We start from the raw sequence: 18,967 nt of genomic DNA on the forward strand, positions 1-18,967 counted from the left end.
AGTCATGCGGGTGGGACTGGAGAGGGTATCCGCTAAGCTGCACGAAGAAGAAAGTTTGAGGAAAGATGCACGAAGAGGAGGATAGCAGCGAGCCGAATTCCGGCCCAGGTCCTCGGCTTGAAGCCTCCACCAGAGCGGCCGGCGACGGAGTCGACGGGGAGGTGCCGAAGGAGCCGACGTCCAGGTTGTGTGGCTTCTTGGACAAACTGTCTGGCAAGGGGCCCCTGAGGGGGTACAAGCCTCGCTGGTTCGTCTACGATCCCAGGAAATGTTATCTCTATTACTTCAAGAGTCCCCAGGACGCTTTGCCTCTGGGCCACATTGAGATTGGCGACGCGTGCTTCAGCTACGACGTGGAGGCAGAAGAGGGACATTTTGAGATCAATACGGCCGGGAAGGAGTTTCTGCTCAAGGTAAACTAACTGTCAACTTTTCAATCACTTCTTCCCCGCCCAGCTGAGGTGCCGCAGTCACGTCCAGCCCACTCTTTATTTTTACTTTTGCTCAGCTGACACACTCATTCACACTCAGCATTTTTGTCAAAGTTTTATTGGATCTATGAGAAAATGCTTTCAGTAAAAACGCTCGCGCACACAGATGGAGATGACAGAAGTACTGTCACTAGCACGGATGCTTAGGTAAGGAAAGATGGGTAAAAGTTGAAGTCCTGATTTAAATCCTTTAAGGAAAAGTAAAATAAGTACAGATGCAATCTATCTAAGCACTGCATAAAATAAATTAAAAAAAAAATCCCGGAGCATTTAATCAATCGCAGTTGGACTTTTCTGTCTGAGAAGACGTTTCGCTCCTAATCCGAGCTGGTGTCAAGCTGTTTATTGCTACCCCCAGTTCTTGTTTACCGCTAATGTAACCGCCAAGTCTAATTTATCTGTCAGACAGATCAATTCTCGGAACTATGCAGTGTTGTAAACCTTTAAGAAAAGGAAGCAACACGTAGACAGGCAATATAATGTTATCCAGTCGTATATTCTTTATCCTCTGCCAGGAATGACAAATTTTTAATGCCGTACTGATGATCTGAGAGAGGAGTTAGGTTGCCTGGTTCACAATCTTTCATGTTGATGCTGTCCCTTCCTATAATCCCCCCAATATCTCAATCAGTCAAGATATCAACCTCTACTCACTTTAGATCACTGTGATTTTTTTTTTTTTTTTTAAACATGATAACCCAATTTTAACCAAGTAGTAGAAATTGTTTTCAAATGTATTGAGTAAATGGAGAAGTTCATCAAAAGAATAGATACTTGAGTAAAGTACAAATGCCTGAAAAAAAGTTTCAGTGCAGTATTAGATACTATTACTGATCTGAAACTACTCTTGTGCTTTGCAGGGGATTACAGATTGTATGTGACGGTTAGATTTGCTTCACACCTCCCCGTGTCATATGTTGACAGTCTACTTGCACCACTGCCTCTTTCTTAACTTAACTGCATCATCGCTTTCAAACAGATGGTGGGAATGATAAATACCAAATATGGTTACACTACATGTCTCCAGGCAGGGACTGGAGGTTCTGTGCTCATTCCCATGAACGCAAACTGTAATTAAAAGTAGGATTTAGGACTAGAATCAGTGGAAAGCTGTAATTTGTGTTTATTTTATTTTATTTTATTTTAATTAAACCTTTTTTTTTGTATTCAGGACAAGTTTAAAATAAATGTGCCTTAACCAATGTTTCCCAAACGGTAGTTTTCAGGGTGTTGAAAATTTGGATTTGGCTATTTTTTAAAATACGTATAGTTAAATATTGTGTATTTAGTGTAACGTTTTCGGGGTGTGCAGGGAGTAGAAGATTTGGAATTGGTGTCATAACTTTGAAATTATGTGGAAAATACAATCCCAATTCCAATGAAGTGAGGACATTGTATTAAACAAAACTAAAATGCATTGATTTGCAAATCATGTTCAACAGATAATTAATTGATAGACAAAATATTTAACATTCAAATTGATGAACTTTATTGTATTTTGCAAATAATCCTTATCTTTGAATTTTCTGACTGTAACACATTCCAAATAAAGGGGGGACAGGTTCATGTTTACCTCTGTGTTACATCACCTTTTTTTTTTTTTAACAATATTCAATAAATATTTGGGAGTTGAGGACACAAAATTATTGAAGCTTTGCACATGGAATTGTTTCCCATTCTTGGTTGATGTACAGCTTCAGCTGTTCAACAGTCCAGGGTCTACGTTGTCATATGCTTCATAATGCATCGCACATTTTCAATCAGGGACAGGTCTGGACTGCAGACAGGCCTGTCTAGTACCCACACTCTTTTACTACAAAGCCATGCTTTTGTAACACATGCAGAATGTGGTTTGGGATTGTCTTGCTGAATAAGCAGAGCTGTCCATGAAAAACACATTGCTTGGATGGCAGCATATGTTTCTCCAAAACCTGTATGTACCTTTCAGTAGTAATGGTGTCTTCACAGATGTGTGTGTTAGCCATATCATTGGCACTATTACAGCCCCAAAACATCACAGATGCTAGTTTTTGAACTTTGCATCCATAACAGTCATGAACACAATTTGAAATGTGGACTTGTTGGATCACAGAGCAGTTTTCCACTTTGCATCAGTCCGTTTTTTCGATGAGCTCGAGCCGAGGGACAAATGCAGCATTTGTGGTTGTTGTTGATGAATAGCTTTTGCTTTGCATAGTCGTTTTAAGCTGCAGAGATGTAACATCAAACTGTATTTACTGACGTGTTCCTGAGCCCATGTGGTGATATCCTTTACAGTATGATGTTGGTTTTTGACGCAGTGACGCCGAAGGGATTGACGGTCACGGGCATTCAATATTGGTTTTCGGCCTTGCCGCTTAAATGCAGTGATTTCTCCAGATATTGATATTATGGACCGTAGATGAAGTCCCGAAATTCCTTGCAATTGTACGTTCAGGAACATTGTCCCTAAACTGTTCAACTATTTTCTCACGCACTTGTTCGCAAAGAGGTGAACCTCGCCCCATCTTTGCTTGTGAATGACTGAGCAAGCCAGGGACTATCCTTTTATACCCAATCATAGCACCCACCTGTTCCTACTTGAGCTGTTCTCCTGTGTGATGTTCCAAACAAGTGTTTGCTGAGCATTCCTGTCCCACCTTTTTGGGAACTCGTTGCAGCCATAAAATTACAAGTTAATGATAATTTTCTCAAAACACAGGTTATCAGTTGGAAGATTAAATATCTCTTCTTTGTGGTGTATTCAATTAAATATTGGTTGAACATGATTTGCAAATCATTGTATTCTGTTTATATTTAACACAATGTCCCAACTTCATTGGAATTGGGGTTGTATTATGATTAAGATGTTTGCACCCTTTGTATAGCCTGATCCACTAGATTTTTTCTAATCATTTTGTTGTTTATACAGTGAATATATGAGATGGATTAATTGCCCTAAAAATCTTCAATTTTGAAAATCATCTATTCATTTTAGTATTTACAGTTTCACTTATAGTGGCAGCACGGTGGATCAGGTGGTAAAGCGTTGGCCTCACAGTTCTGAGGTCCCGGGTTCAATCCTGGACCCGCCTGTGTGGAGTTTGCGTGTTCTCCCCGTGCCTGCGTGGGTTTCCTCCGGGCACTCCAGTTTCCTCCCACATCCCAAACAGATGCAACATTAATTGGACACTCGAAATTGACCCTAGGTGTGATTGTGAGTGGGGCTGTTTGTCTCAACGTGCCCTGCGATTTGCTGGCAACCAGTTCAGGGTGTACCCTGCCTCCTGCACGTTGACAGCTGGGATAGGCTACAGCACACCTCGCGACCCTCGTGGGGATAAGCGGCTAAGAAAATGGATGGATGGATGGATGGACTTATAATGGTTCGACTTCTGTCGTTCAATATTTTCATTTCAAACAGAATTATTGGTTTATGTGTAAAACATCTGCTTCACAATTTTGTGGTTTGGCGTTTGAATCTTGACCTTCCTTTGCGGATTTTGCATGGTCTCCTGTGCTTGCGTGGGTTTTCTCCGGGTGCTCAGGCTATCTCCCGCATTCCATAAACCTGCATATTAATAACCTAAATTGTTCTTGTGAGTGTAAACAATTTTGTCTGGTTTCCTTTGAAGCCATTACATTACATTTTCTTGTAGGTCCTCATTTGTATGGGGAACTTCGGATTGAGTCAGCAAAAAGAAACATGTGCAATGTTAACTGTTTTCCAATGTCCAGAATGTTATAAAAAAGATATAGTAATGCTTACTTTTGATTTCTATTTCTTTTAACAATATGTCTATTTTTCTATATAAAGTACTGGATGGCATTTAGTGTATTATAGTTAACTAAGGTAACTAAACTGTGAGTAGCAACTTTCAATATGATGCAGTCATGGAAATAGTGCATCTGAGCATCCATCTTGTGTTTGTGTTTGTGGGTGTGTTTGTGTGGTCTGTGGTTACATCTCAGGCCCCCAGCAAACAGGTGATGCACTTCTGGCTGCAGCAGCTCCAACAGAAGCGCTGGGAGTTCAGTAATACACGGGGACAGAGGAACAGCTGGAGCTCTCCCACATTAGCCAACCCTATCAGTGGACTTGTTGCCAAAGACAACGGTATGGCGATACACACAGAGTTACACACGTGCATGGCATCTGTACAGAACCGAAAGCAAACATAACAGTCTGATGGGTTGATATTTCAATGTCATTATTTATTCATTTAGCAATTCTTTGTTGCCAGACTGTCAGAGCCATGCAGAAACTGCATAAAAGGACATAATACTGTGAATTCAAAAGCTGTGTGGGTAAAAACAACATTGTAATGGAACTAATTACAAAAGTAAATTTAAAAAAAAAAAAAGGGATTCCTTGACTACTTCAAAGTGTCCCTAAAAATAAGCTACAAACATGATTTAAAAGAAAAATTAATACAGCGGCTGAAATAATTAGTGTAAGGACCGTAAAGTTTACCAGAACCATTCACTGAAAAGGTGGTCCTTGGCTCTTGGACAACTCTTCTGATTATTCTTTGCACTCTTCTGTCAGAAATCTTGCGAGGAGCACCTGATCAGGTAAAATTTATAGTGCTATGGCTGGCTTTCCATTTATGAATTTTGACACCAACCGTGCTCACTGGAACGTACAGAAATGTAGAAAAGCACCTGTAATCAATGCCATCGTTATGTTTTGCGACAATTAGTTTGTTATGGTCCTGAAACAGCTCTCTGCTCTTACCCATCATGAGATGTGTCTTGACTGTAGGCCATCAAAAGGACCGAACCAGCTGATATTCATTTCCATTGATTTTCATTATTGATAGATTATAGATGTTATCTTCTGTCCTATCTTTCCATGCCTTTTTGCACCTCATCTTCATTTATTCAATACTTTTTACTTGTCATTTTACAGTTTTACACAGAACTTCATTTCTGAGTTTATATTATTTGTTCCTTCCACTTTCTTTGTATTTATGTGTAATTCAATGACAACATACAATAGCTTCGTACTGCCCTGCATTATCACTGAGTCATTATTATTTTGATGTTGTACAGTCATAAGCAGCAGATCCTTGTGGTCAACATTGCTATGGTTGCCATCAGGGGGCCCGTGTTAACGGTGAAACCACTAAAATGTATACGTAATTGCTAACGGTGTCACGGTACGCCATTAATCACTGTTTGTTAGATACCCCGGTTATAAGATCAAAATTTTGTTCACATTGTGTACAGTGAGTAACCATGTTTTTGGCAACAACAAAAAAAAAGATTTAATGACATTTAAGATAAAATATCAACAGTCTAAATATTTAATCTCAGGGGAGTGCAACATTAATAGGTTGTCATACTTCCCAGAAATGCAGGATGCAAACAACTGCTACAGAGCATTTTGAACAATCTCTTATTATGCTAATCAAAAAAGATTGCCATTTGTTATTGTTTTTTCATTATCTGAATGGCCTGGAAAATGCGATTTAAGTTACGATGTTGCTTTTGTACATTATCAGGTTTTCCTCACGCTGCACTGATATCCACCTTGCTGTGATGCCATTTCAAAATCATGGCACTTGCCATGACGTTCACGAGCCGGAAGCTTAGCTGCGCTGTGTTTGTATACAGTGTAGCAATTACATTTCTTCTCCTTTTCCTCTAAAGTTTTGGCTGGGAACCCGAATCCTTTCCCCATCACTTCCATAAAATGACTTGAAGTGCTTGATCTTGCCCACGGGCCTTGGGTTTGTGTTTTAAAGGCTTTAATGTTTTCAAGCTTAAAACCTTTCAACCTTGATGTCTTTTTTTCCTTTTCCTCCAGTGTACTGTGATGATATGCGGGGGTAGCAGATAAGACCCACGAGGTCAGTCAGACCCTCAATGACCCTGCCCCCTCCTGCTTTAAAATGTGAAACATGTAAGGTTGTTGGAAGATTGGCATGACTAACTAAGCTTTTTATGCAACTCTAAATACTTCATATTTATGACACAATTAATCAAAGCACGCAAATTATTTGGCCTTTTAGACGTTTTTTTCATTTGGGTTTATTAATGAAGTGGTGACTGCTTGTATCACACAAGTTGCATACAATAATTTGACTAGATTGGACAAATTAGCAGCATATATTTCTGATGCATTTGAACTTTTTACATATGCAGTTGGTGTGTCCGTTGTGTTTATTGATACTGTTACTAGTTTGATTAGAATAGCAACATTTTGTGTGTGTTAATGTGTGTGTTTGTGTGTTTTACACTCTAAAAAGTAGACAAATAACAACGCATTTCTTTGGAATCTACCCAAGGTCATCACAATGTAATCTTTTTAAAAGGATTGAACAATAAAATTGGTGCACATGGTCCATTTAATGGTCTCTCAAAATGTAAAAAATGCAGTATTTACAAAAAATATTTTGTTACAATGGACAGTTGAGAGCGGTTTTGCTATACTGTAATATTATTATGGCTATTTATTATATTAAAGTGTCCTTAAAATGATTCACTGAAAACTGTCAATAACAATCAAAAGTACCATTTATTTTTTCTTTATTTACTGCATGGCACCATTTTTTTTTTTTTTTTTTTTTGCAGTTTCTGGTGAGTGTAGTTTGAAGACGAAAGGAGTGCTCTTATTCATTTAGTCTTAGTGCATTTTATTATTACTGTGAGTTCCAGATGCTTTCCTCTTTGAGAAGCTCAGCGACAGCATGGAGAAGGTCCGAAGTGACTTTGCCATGGAGTCTGAGACAGAAGCCGGTGGTACAGTTCGGATCCAATCACCCAGAGGCACTGCTACTTCCACTAATACCCTTAATTTCTCGCTCAAGAACTTTGGTACCGAGCTCAGGTTGGTCCCCATTTTACCGACTGCAGCGCGGAATTTGTTCTGTGGAAAGAAATCATCAGTTATTGCAGGGAGTTGAGGTTAATATCAATATTTATAGGTATCGCTTTTTCACAGATTTTGTTTATTTTTTTTCCAATGCAATTATAATGCCCGTCAATTATCCACGGCTGTTCACTATTAGCGGTCTAAACTGGTCCCTAACCTGGACAAACAATTATGAATCCAATCTAGTTCAGGGGTCGGGAACCTTTTCGACTGAGAGAGGCGTGAATGTCAAATATTTTAAAATGTAATTTCAAAAGAGCCGTACAATATTTTAAAAACTGAATACAGGTGTATTTACGCATTTATGTAAGGAGAATACTTTTAGAGTACATTAAGTCTCTGAATTCTTTATAATAACATTGTTACTCTGTTGCTAACCAATGATGACAATAGCACTTCTGACAACTAATGCGCCTTCTGGTGCGTCCCAGTTCTCCTGCCGTTAGAGTAAGCTTCATGCAGGTGTTGAGACTTCCATTCGTGAATGTGATTCATTTTAATTTGCCAACATGCTGGTACGATAGTGAACAGTTCTTGCTCACAAGGGTGTGTCTTTTATTCGTTTGATTATCTTATCTTTATGTGAAGTTGGCAAAATGTTTATTGGCAACATCGAGTACGAATGCTCTGGCATACACCACATCTGTGAATTTATACACTCAGCAGAAACGTTTCTCTTCACAAGCGCTTTCCATTCTTGTTAAAACCTTCAGTACTCCTCATATTTTTTTCTTTGAGCGACCTTTGTCAAATAAAAAGCGTTTCCATAATTGGTTGCCCCAACAGATTGGCATTCAACCTTTTTGCATCTACGCGCGTCGACTTCCACGGCAAACTACGGCAAGCCCTCTCGGACAAACTGTCGATGCGTCATTTGCGTTCCAAGCATGACAGAAATCACATGTACAGTATGTCGTTATGAGGGCTCTGCGAGCCAGATGGAAGCCTCAACAGAGCCAGGTATGGCTCACGAGACATAGGTTCCCAACCCCTGCTCTAGTTACTGGTCAATCATAGGTCACATAAAGAAGGACAACCCTTCACACTCATATCCAAAGTTTCACTGAGTGGAAAATTGAACCCATGCTGCCTGCACTGAAATCAGGCAAATGAACCATATGCCATCAGCGACTTCATACATTTTATGGTTCCAATTTTTCAGTGTTTAAATACGTTTTACAATGTGTTTAAAGTGTGTGGTAGAAGTAAAATTATAGATTTTTTTTGGGAAAGTCTCCATTGCTGTTGTGTCTAGAATATATCCCCTGCAATGAACAAGCTTTCACTGTATTATTTTATTAGTTGTATTATAGAGGGGTTGCGTCAGGAAGTGCATCCAGCATAAAACAGTGCCAAACAAATATGCGTGTCATCTGAGATGACACGCTGTGGCGACCCCTAACGGGACAAGCCCAAAGAAAAAGAAAAATTATTATAAATCCGCTTCAGATACTGTAGATATGCTTAATCTGGTAAATCCTTGCTAAACATGATAATGTTTGGTGTGATGAGGAAAAGCAATGTCCCTTTACTTTTTTCTAAGGTGGATTGCGGTAGAGGAAATTGTTACACACATTTGCTGCTGTCGGGCATAGACGTGTTTAGTTCCACTTCTGTGGGAGGTAAAATGATTCAGCACTAAAATGGCAGCAATGTGACAGGTGGAGTCCAAATTTGTGGCGTCGCAGTTCTTGTTGCACAAAGTAGCAATACCAGTCCCTAACCGCGGTATTTTGATGTAAAAAAACAGCACAGGATCAGTTTTTGTTTTTTTTTATAATAACTGAGCCAATACACTGAAAGAGTCAGCCTATTACTGCCTGTCTTCCGCCAAATTAGAATTGCCGTTAAATTGTGGAAGGAGTCATCTGTGTGTGTGTGTGTGTGTGTGTGTGTGTGTGTGTCCACGCGGTGTGGAAGGATGTGCAATTAACAAAATATTGGTTTGTTCTGCTATTTGCTTGATTTAAATAGACACACTGCACTATGTTGTGAGCAGATCGGTGATCGGCTATCATTTTTTTTAAACTCGCTGATTGGTGATTGGACCCAAAAATCCTGATCGTGTAAAGCGCAACAAAAAGCGTCCTTCAATATGCAACTTGTCAGCGTCACAGAATGTTCAAACCTTTATTTAATCAGCTGAGCTCACAGTGATTTCTTTGTTGGGAGTGAGTTGAGCAAAGCTCTCTGCTGACTAGTTTCTGTCCCATTAGGAATTCCATGTCCTATCTGCGACCAGGTAAGGGAGCAGAGAGCAAACGCAGTGTGTTTTATACTGGCAGCAACAGTACCGCAGAAGAGTGGGAGCTGGTAGAGGCTCCACCGAAAGACTTCCACGAACATAAACATCCTCCAGACGCTCACAGACGTACGTCCACCGCCTCATACTGTATCTTACGAAGTTACTTCTCTTTGCTTATGTTGCGCATTTTGAAGAATTTTTTTAACAAAGTAGTAATGACATCTTGTTTTTCAGATTCCTTTGGATCAGGATTTGATTTTGTTCGCAACTCGTCCAAGCCCAAGAGGCCTCTTCTCCGCGACATGATTGGCTCCGGGAGGTTTGGCCGCAGCGCCGAGAGCTCCCCGGTGGAGTTTAACGGCAAATCTTTGGAAATGCAACTTCGCCTCCAAAGCCAGCAGGAAGACGTGTGTCGCATGCAACAGGAACAAGCCAAACTCAAGGAGGAGCTTGCCAGTCAGAAGGTAGAATGTTGGTTTCCTAACCTTGATTCACTAACACAGCTCCTCGATAGGTGGACAAACACTTTGGGCGGGTTGGGGAGGTTGGGTTGGGTGGGGGGGGGTATTTATCTATCAATTCATTTTCTACACTGCTTAGCTTTTTCAGGGTTGTGTGGAGCCGAAGCCTATCTAAGTTGACTTTGGGCAAACGGCAGACTGCACCCTGGAATAGTCACCAGCTAGTCATATAGCACATATACAAGACAACTACCGTATTTTCTGCACTATAAGGCGCACCATATTATAAGGCGCACCTCCAATGAATGGACTATTTAAAAAAAAAAATTCATATATAAGGTGCACCGCATTATAAGGTACATAGAATAGACGCTGCACTAGAGGCTGGGGTTACGTTATGCATCCATTAGATGGAGCTGCACCAAAGGCTCAATATTGATCCATATATAAGGCGCACCAGATTATAAGGCTTTTAAGTGCACCTTATAGTGCGTAAAATATGGTATTCACTCTTTTTTTCACATGTTCACTTAATGGAAACTGAACCTAGACTTCCATTCACATAATTTAGACAAATGTACCACTCCACCATCAGTGACTTCATTTTGGGAATCTAAGCTAACCTTATTTTAGCCTGTGCAGCTTTTATCTGTGGTGTAGCAGTGTATGCATCATAACTGTCATATGTCGATGACAGTGAAGGTGCTTTCACACTAAACTACACTAAACCAGCCAACCACTGGCTTGGGCGCAGGGACAATGACTCCAAGGGGCAAGCCTGCCCATATTTGATGCGTACAGTAAAGCTACGCTACTGAAGAGGAAGTAGCCTGGTGTTTTTTCTGACTGATTTGGATTTAAGGTAGGGCACAATCTGGAAATATTGTTCACCGTTTCATTGGACATCCCTGGCTTTGCTCATATCAGTCAAGGTGTTCATCCAGAAAAAATGCCTCTCAAAAACTTACTGTGAAGAAAATAAGTATTTGAGCACCCTGCTATATTGCAAGTTCTCCCACTTAGAAATCATGGAGGGGTCTGAAATTTGATCGTAGGAGCATGTACATATGTAGGTTTCTAAGCGGGAGAACTTGCAATATAGCAGGGTGTTCAAATACTTATTTTTAAAATATCAAAATACACCATACTGGGGCCTTAAGACAGCCCCAGGCTACCAAACTGGAGTCCCCGGTACAGCAGTGAGTCAAGTACATGCACTTATGGGGAGTAACGAGCCAAGAGGCAGGACCACGACTAGTGCTGAGGATTCCTTCTAAGGAAACACCAGAAACATTAAAATATAAAATACAATAAAATGATGAGCCACAACATGATTTGTTCAACATATTTTCTTGAATGTTGTTAATTAAATGAAAAATGTATTCACTCAATCAGGAGCTTGTGAGACTTTTGCATCAGACCTTGAGAACATCCCAGTGCGATCGCCAGCCAGCCCACCGCCCAGTTCCAGGTCCAGATCAGTCATCTACAGAGTCTGATCAGACTCACCATCCGGCGGCCAGTCCGGAGGAGGTTGCACGTTTAGAGGCCCAGGTTCAGGAAAAAGATGGACAGATCCAGTCCCTGTCTGGCCACATGGAGCGTCTGGCCTTGGAGAAGGAAAGCCTGCAGCAAGAATTAAGGGGTCTGAAAATCAAGGTTGGGGAGATAAATGACCAGCTGGGCATGCTGATGGAGACCATCCAGGCCAAAGATGAAGCCATCATGAAGCTGTCGCAGCAGAGCTCCGAGCAGAGCGGGACTCCAAATGATGGCTCACCGCCTCCCGGGAAAGAGCAGCAGGAACTGGACGTCCTCAAGGTACCGCAGACTACATTCTATAGCTTAGCTGAGCCGAAAGGTTTTTTGCACCATTGAAAGCAACATTCTTCTAAGCTAAAGTGGGTGCCTTGTCGCAATAAATGTTGGGAAACACTCATCCAAACACGTGGGATGTCCTATAAATATTTTATATATATATATAGTCCATATTACTATATACTTAAATCCATGCTACATATTTAATTCTAGTTTCTCTTCTCTTTTGCATACGTTATTATTACTTTATTGATATATTTCTGAGTATATTATGTGTTTGACTTTCAGGACAGTCTTCAAGGCTATAAAACTCAAAACAAATTCCTGAACAAAGAGATCCTGGAGCTGACAGTTTTACGCCGAAACGCTGAAAGTCGTGAGAAAGTATTGGAAGCAAAGGTACAGTACTTTGGGTGTGTTAGAATGGAAAGAAACAGGAAGTCTGAATCATTCTTTGGGGAAATCCAGTATGACTTAATCTTTTTTTTTTTTTTTTTTTTTTTTTTTTTTAAATGGGCAGTACACAGCGTTAGAGGCCAGACTGTGTCAGGTGGAGAGTAAATATCTGGTGCTCCTACAAGAGATGAATAACCCAGTGTGCTCGTCTTCAGAGCAGAGTCCTGCCCGGGAAGTCATCTCCAGATTGTTGGAGGATGCTCTCCAGCTGGAGAGCCCCGAACAGGAAGGGCAGACTGTCTTGAGACCAAATACTGTCAGGTATCAACCACGCAAGCTTTTAAAGACTCCCACACAGATGGAAATAGTTAGGACAGAGTATTTGTTATATACAGGTGCATCGCAATACATTTAAACATTATCCACCCATTGATTTTCTGAGGCGCTTATCCTCACAAGGGTCGTGGAGTGCTGGGGCCTATCCCAGCTATCTTCAGGCAGGAGGCAGGGTACACCCTGAACTGGTTGCCAGGCAATCGCAGGGCACATGGAGACAGAGAACAGTTGTACTCACAATCACACCTAGGGTCAACTTAGTGTGTCTAATAATGTTGCATGTTTTGGGGATGTGAGAGGAAACCGGAGTGCCTGGAGAAAACCCACGCAGGCACGGGGAGAACATGCAAACTCCACACAGGCGGGGCTGGGATTTGAACCCCGATCCTCAGAAATGTGAGGCCAACGCTCTAACTCAGAGGTGTCAAACTCATTTTTCTCGCAAGAAACATTGTAGTTCTGGATTCCCTCAGAGGGATGTTATATCTGTGAAACAAAAATATTGAATTGTCTCATCATATTTACATCATCAATTTATGAACTTGTTTAGGAATTAGAAATCAAGGGTAATGTTTTTTTTTTTTTTTTTTCAACTATTCATGTTTGGGAACTCAAAAATGCTTCTAATATCTGAACTTTACCATTTATGATACATGACAATTTTATATTTTGGTCCCGATTTTTACAAGAATCATGGAAATTGACACTGTAGATTTGGTTTCACGGGCCACATAAACGCATGTGACGGGCTTGATCTGGCCCCCAGGCCTTGAGTTTGACACCTGTGCTCTAACTAGTTGCTCTACCGTGCAGACAATTTAAGTATTATGGAAAGCTTTAGAATCATATGGATTCACTACACTTGGCAAAATATTTCATGATTTTATTTGCATTTTTCATCAATTTAATTATAGCTTGCAGATCAGAAAAAACCCAAATTCACCATCTCATCTCTGTGGGAGGCGTTGGATTGGGAAGGTAGGGCGGGGCGGGCTGTTAGTCATTAGTGCCTGGCGCTCCGCCTTTGGTGCCTCGGCGTGGGACGCATCCCGTCCACTGGGTGGCTCTCGGATCCTGCCCTTGATTGAATGGGTCGGGTCCTCAGCCTCCGCGGGGTAGGCGCAGCATTCACAGGACGTTACTGTCAGTCTTTGTTGTCAACGTCGTATCAAAGGATGGGGCAATGTGTGTATTTAAATGACGTTGCTTTACTATATATACGAGTACTTGTGTATTGCATCCTGAGTATCTTCCAAAGTATTCTGTAGTCCAGTGAGTCTAAGCCTGCTACGTGGCCAATCCCCACCCTTTTGATAATACCACCTCGCCTCTCCAATGTCATTGACAGCGAGTACGACGTGTACGGCTTCAAGACGTTGCCTGAGGAGGAGGAAGAAGAGGAGCGCCTGGTCGCCAAAGTCAGAGCCCTGGAGCTCAAGTCCCTCTCCATGACGGAGCAGGAGGTGTCCGTCGGCGTCAAGTGGGAGAACTATCTGGCCGGCACCATGAACCGGAACTTGGTGCGTTCCCCCGAGCTCAAGGCGCTGATTCGCTGCGGTATTCCCCACGAACATCGCTCCCAGTTGTGGCGCTGGTGCGTCTCGGTCCATGTCAAGAAGTTCCGGGATCACCTGGTGGCCGACTACTATGAGACTTTATTAAACGTGGCACGTGACAAGCCCAACCCTGCTTCGAAGCAGATTGAGCTGGATTTGCTGCGGACTTTGCCCAACAACAAGCACTACTCCTCTCCCAGTGCCACCGGCATCCAGAATCTCAGGAATGTTCTGGTGGCTTTCTCCTGGAGGAATCCCGACATCGGATACTGTCAGGGACTAAACAGGTACTCGAAACTCTTTTGTCACTTCTCAGATATTTTGCTCTACTTTTCTGACTATTTGTCTGATATTGAATTCCAGACATTACGGACAAATACAGAATATCCAGGTTGTTCAATAAAAATTGACGTCATTTAAAATATGAATTTCTGAGTAACTGCATGTAGATAAAGCTACTGATTCCCAACCATGACCTGTGAAAATGATGTATTTTCACTTAATTAGTCCTAAAATAATGTATTTACTCTGAATAATGTAGCTTGTGTCATCGATCTGTGGCATATTTATGCCAATGATACATAATGACAGGCAGAACAATAACATGCCGAACCTGTGTATGCCCCTGTTGCCATTCATTCAACACGATATTAGTTTTGTGTTTAAACGGGTGAGAGGATGATTTTTATGCAATCTGCCACTATATCCTTTTTGTTGGTGTCCTGTTAGATTTCTAAAAAAAAAAAAAAAAAAAAAAAAAAAGTATGCACCTCGCCTCAGTAATGGTTGGGAAACGCTTTCCTCAGGAAACAGAATTATTGTGAAAAGATTTCTTGTTGAGAAGTATAATTATTTATTCATCACAGTTCCAGTGACATATTTTATGAAGTAAATTAGTGCCACCAGGATTAGAATTTGAAATGCCACAGAAAACAGAATTTGAATTTGAAACGTAAAGTGATCACATTTTCAATAGTTGCTACAATTCGCAATTGAAAACTCGCCGTCTGTGCCACCCAGGCAGGGTTACTTCAGGTCAGAACTGAACAGCCAGCCAATCGCAGTTACGCTTTTTTAGTCACGTGATGTCACATACTAAGAAAGTGTAACTGGATTGGCTGACTGTTTGTTTCTGACCTGAAGTAACCCTGCCTGGTGGCACAGACGGTGAATTTTAGACAGCGAATTGTAGAAACTATCGAATATGTGATGACTTTAAATTTCAAATTCAAATCCCGGTCGCACTATAGTTAAACTGATGTAGGTTTTATAACTGATTTCAGAAAACCATTGTCATTAATGTTCAATATGTCATGGAAATATTAACTTGTAAATATTAACCATTTCATCTGATGATAAATTCTCTTTTAAACATAGTTTTTGCGAGAGGAACACCAAAGAAAAGATTGATGGATGTGGTGAGGGAGGACATGAGGATAGTGGGTGTTAGAGAGGAAGATGCACTCAAACTCATTTTTGTCACGGGCCACATTCCTTCAATGGCCCGTTATGGCTGTGAAACGATAAAAATCTTTAACCGCCACATCATATTTACACATGAAATTTATGAACTACTTTTGGAATCGGAAATCAAGGGTAATGGGTTTTTTCCCAACTATTGTTGTTTGGTAACACAAAAATGCTTGTAATTGCTCAATGTTATCATTCATGATGTGACAATTGGAAATTTTGGGACAGATTTGAACAAAAAAATCATGGAAGTTGATACGCATGATTTGCCTCCGCGGGCCACATAAAATCATGCGGCGGGCCAGATCTGACCCCCGGGCCTCGAGTTTGACACCAGCACCCTATGGAATACAGCCTATTGGCACTAGTCGTCGTCTTTATTGCTCCCTAAAGAGCCAAAGGGGCAGTCTGAATATGACATGTCACACAATATTTACAGTGTGTATGTTTCCAAATGCTACATAAATGTCTCGTCACGTAAATGTAACTTGTATACACGTAATGTGTTGTGTTTTTCTCAGGCTGGCAGCTATTGCGTTGCTGTATCTGGACCAAGAAGATGCCTTTTGGAGCCTCATAGCCATTGTGGAGGTGTTCATGCCAAGAGATTATTACAGCAAGACTCTGCTCGGCTCGCAGGTAACCAAACGGGATAGCTCGGCTGCGATGTTATCGTACATCGTCGAGAGCAGTGTTGACGCTGGTGTTGGTGCAGGTGGACCAACGCGTGTTCAAGGACTTGATGAGCGAGAAGCTGCCGCGGCTCCACGCCCACTTTGAGCAGCACAAGGTCGACTTCTCCCTCATCACCTTCAACTGGTTCCTGGTGGTGTTTGTGGACAGCGTGGTCAGCGACATCCTCTTCAAGATCTGGGACGCCTTCCTTTACGAAGGGCCCAAGGTCAGAGAGGCCACCAAATTATGGACAGGCCATTTGTAGAGAATTGGAATACTGTATCATTTATGCATTTCTGTTTCAAAATATATTTTTAGGCATCAGAATGATTACTCCCAGCTGTCTTGTTTGATTTGCCAATTTCTCTCTTCAGATCATGTTTCGCTACGCTCTCGCCCTCTTCAAATACAAAGAAGAGGAGTTCTTAAAGTTGCAGGATTCCACCACCATCTTCAAATATCTCCGATATTTCACGCGCACAATCCTCGACTCTCGGTAAGGGGAAAGTTGTACTTTGCTGCGTCCGCACTTGCAACGTGTCATTCTTGTATTTCCTTTTGGCTTTCCTTCCAGGAAACTAATGAACATAGCTTTTGTGGACATGAACCCGTTCCCGATGAGGCAAATCCAGAACCGGCGGGCCTTCCACCTGGAGAAGGTCCGCTTGGAGCTGACTGAGCTGGAGGCCATCAGGCAGACCTTCCTGCGGGAGAGGGAGACGTCCCAGGACCGCCGCAGCTTCGTCAGTGATGACGACGAGGAGAACTGAAATCCCGCTGGTCAGACTTTGGACGCAACAAGAATGTTCTTGTCTTCCTTCGTACTCAGTTTGCTTTGTATCGTAGTTGGACCAATCAACTTGTGGACCAAAATATCACAGCCTATCAGTATTCCTGCCTTTTTCTTGTGTGTTTCTCGCTTGTGTGTTTTTACAATACAACTCCTCTGAAGCATGCTGTCCAAATCAGTATTTTTTTTTTTTTTTTTTTTCAATTGTGACTGTGACATTTTATATGTACAGGTGAATTTCAGTTAATAAAAATATTGTGGAAAGTTTTTATTTTAGTAGTCCGATTAAAAAAGTGAAACTGCCGTTTATACAGATTAACTGTATGGTGAAATGTTTATTTGTAATCCTTTCATCTGTTAAAAAGCTCGCAAATCATCATTTCAAGAAACTAGAAATAAAAAAATATGTACCTAAAATCATTTTAATATCAAAATTATCCATCTTAATCTGCAAATAATTTTGTTTTAGATGTATATTTTATTCATTTTGGGGGCCATCAATGAGTTTCACATTTTCAATTCAACTACTGAAATAAATGAACCTTGATGATATTCACATTTTTATGGATGGACCTGTATGCTGCAAGTGTTTTTATGCCTTTTTATTTACATTTAAACACCATTCAATTGCTTATTTGAAAGCAAACAACTGTTTTGAAATTGCTTGGGCCTTTCATTGGATTCTGCTGCATACATTATTTAGTCAAATCTAAACTTTGTTATTGTTTTAGATTAGATTGACACCTCTGAAAATTGCACTTTTTCCTGTTTTGTGGCGATTTTATGTGATTGGATGTGTGGAACATTTTGGACCCCTCAAAATAATACCTACAAAAAGTGCTTTTTTTTTTGTTGCTATTTTGGGGTCAGTCTAGAGCACCTGATGCGTGTCAATGGTTTCCTGGTGTTTGTTTGTATTCATCAGTTTGACGAATTTGTTCATGTGACATAAAATGTCTTAATTTCACGACAAACGGTTTGTCTTATCTCCATTTCTAGCTGGACAGCAGGAGGAGCTGCTGGGGTTGTTTGAGCTGCTGCTGCTGCTTATGTAGTTTGAGTGCATGTCCTCAAGGTGGCACTGCAGTGCATACTGTATTCAATCTTGTTGAATTTTGAATGAAGTTGTTAACTGTCCTCCAGCTTCATATGAAAATTGTTGTTCTGTTATGGAAGTCTTTGAGTGGCACTTTCTTTCTTTTGCAATGGTTCCATCCCACTCTCGGGATCACGTTAAAGTCACATTTCACACCCCCGGCAATTATCTTTGGAAGAAACAAATGTGGTTTTGGTCCCTTTTTAGGATGTACCAACACATTTTCCCCCCAATTGACTGCTTTTGTTTGTGTGTATATGTATATATATATTTTTTTTTTTTTTTTTTTTTGGGGGGGGGGCATGTTTTTCTTATTTCTGTGCGGTACAGTAGTCCAATCAGCCACCTTTTTGTGACATCTTTGTTTTGGTTTGGATTTTTTTTTTAATGCATGAGAGCAGGTCTCCCTTCACCATTGGCAAGGAAGATGTCACATTGTGAGATTTACTCAAAAAATGTAATCCCCAATTTGGCCCATCTGCATGTTGTTTTTGTTTTCACACACCGGCCACTTTATTCTTCAACTACAATAAGCTACACTCAAAATGACTTCATTGTTTAGTCGTGTTGCCATTTTTATTTGTTCCTTCACTTGAGTGTAACCTTTTCCTGTCGTTGCTGTCTGTGTGAAAGGTACGTCATAGTTTGTCATTCCGTTCTGAACGACAAATTCATCAATTGAAAAAAATAAATTAAAATATGTTTTGAAGCGTAAAGAAAAAAAAGTGCCCCTTTTGTGGTTATTGCTGGCGTGCCTCCTTTTTCATAAGAGGA

The 18,967-nt window shown here is 40.9% G+C and overlaps 1 protein-coding gene across 1 annotated transcript; it reads left to right on the top strand.

The window, feature by feature from the left end:
• Positions 1-5: 5 nt before the first annotated feature.
• tbc1d2b (TBC1 domain family, member 2B) lies at positions 6-18,889 on the top strand. Its single transcript, XM_061822756.1, has 13 exons — positions 6-413; positions 4,443-4,587; positions 7,134-7,305; positions 9,567-9,721; positions 9,830-10,059; positions 11,452-11,877; positions 12,163-12,273; positions 12,395-12,591; positions 13,955-14,449; positions 16,154-16,271; positions 16,348-16,533; positions 16,682-16,803; positions 16,882-18,889. Exons 1-13 carry the CDS (start codon positions 66-68, stop codon positions 17,075-17,077), a joined length of 2,901 nt encoding a protein of 966 aa, XP_061678740.1. The 5' UTR covers positions 6-65; the 3' UTR covers positions 17,078-18,889.
• Positions 18,890-18,967: the final 78 nt, after the last annotated feature.

Source organism: Syngnathoides biaculeatus, chromosome 6 (assembly GCF_019802595.1).
Source record: "Syngnathoides biaculeatus isolate LvHL_M chromosome 6, ASM1980259v1, whole genome shotgun sequence".
Classification (NCBI taxonomy): domain Eukaryota; kingdom Metazoa; phylum Chordata; class Actinopteri; order Syngnathiformes; family Syngnathidae; genus Syngnathoides; species Syngnathoides biaculeatus.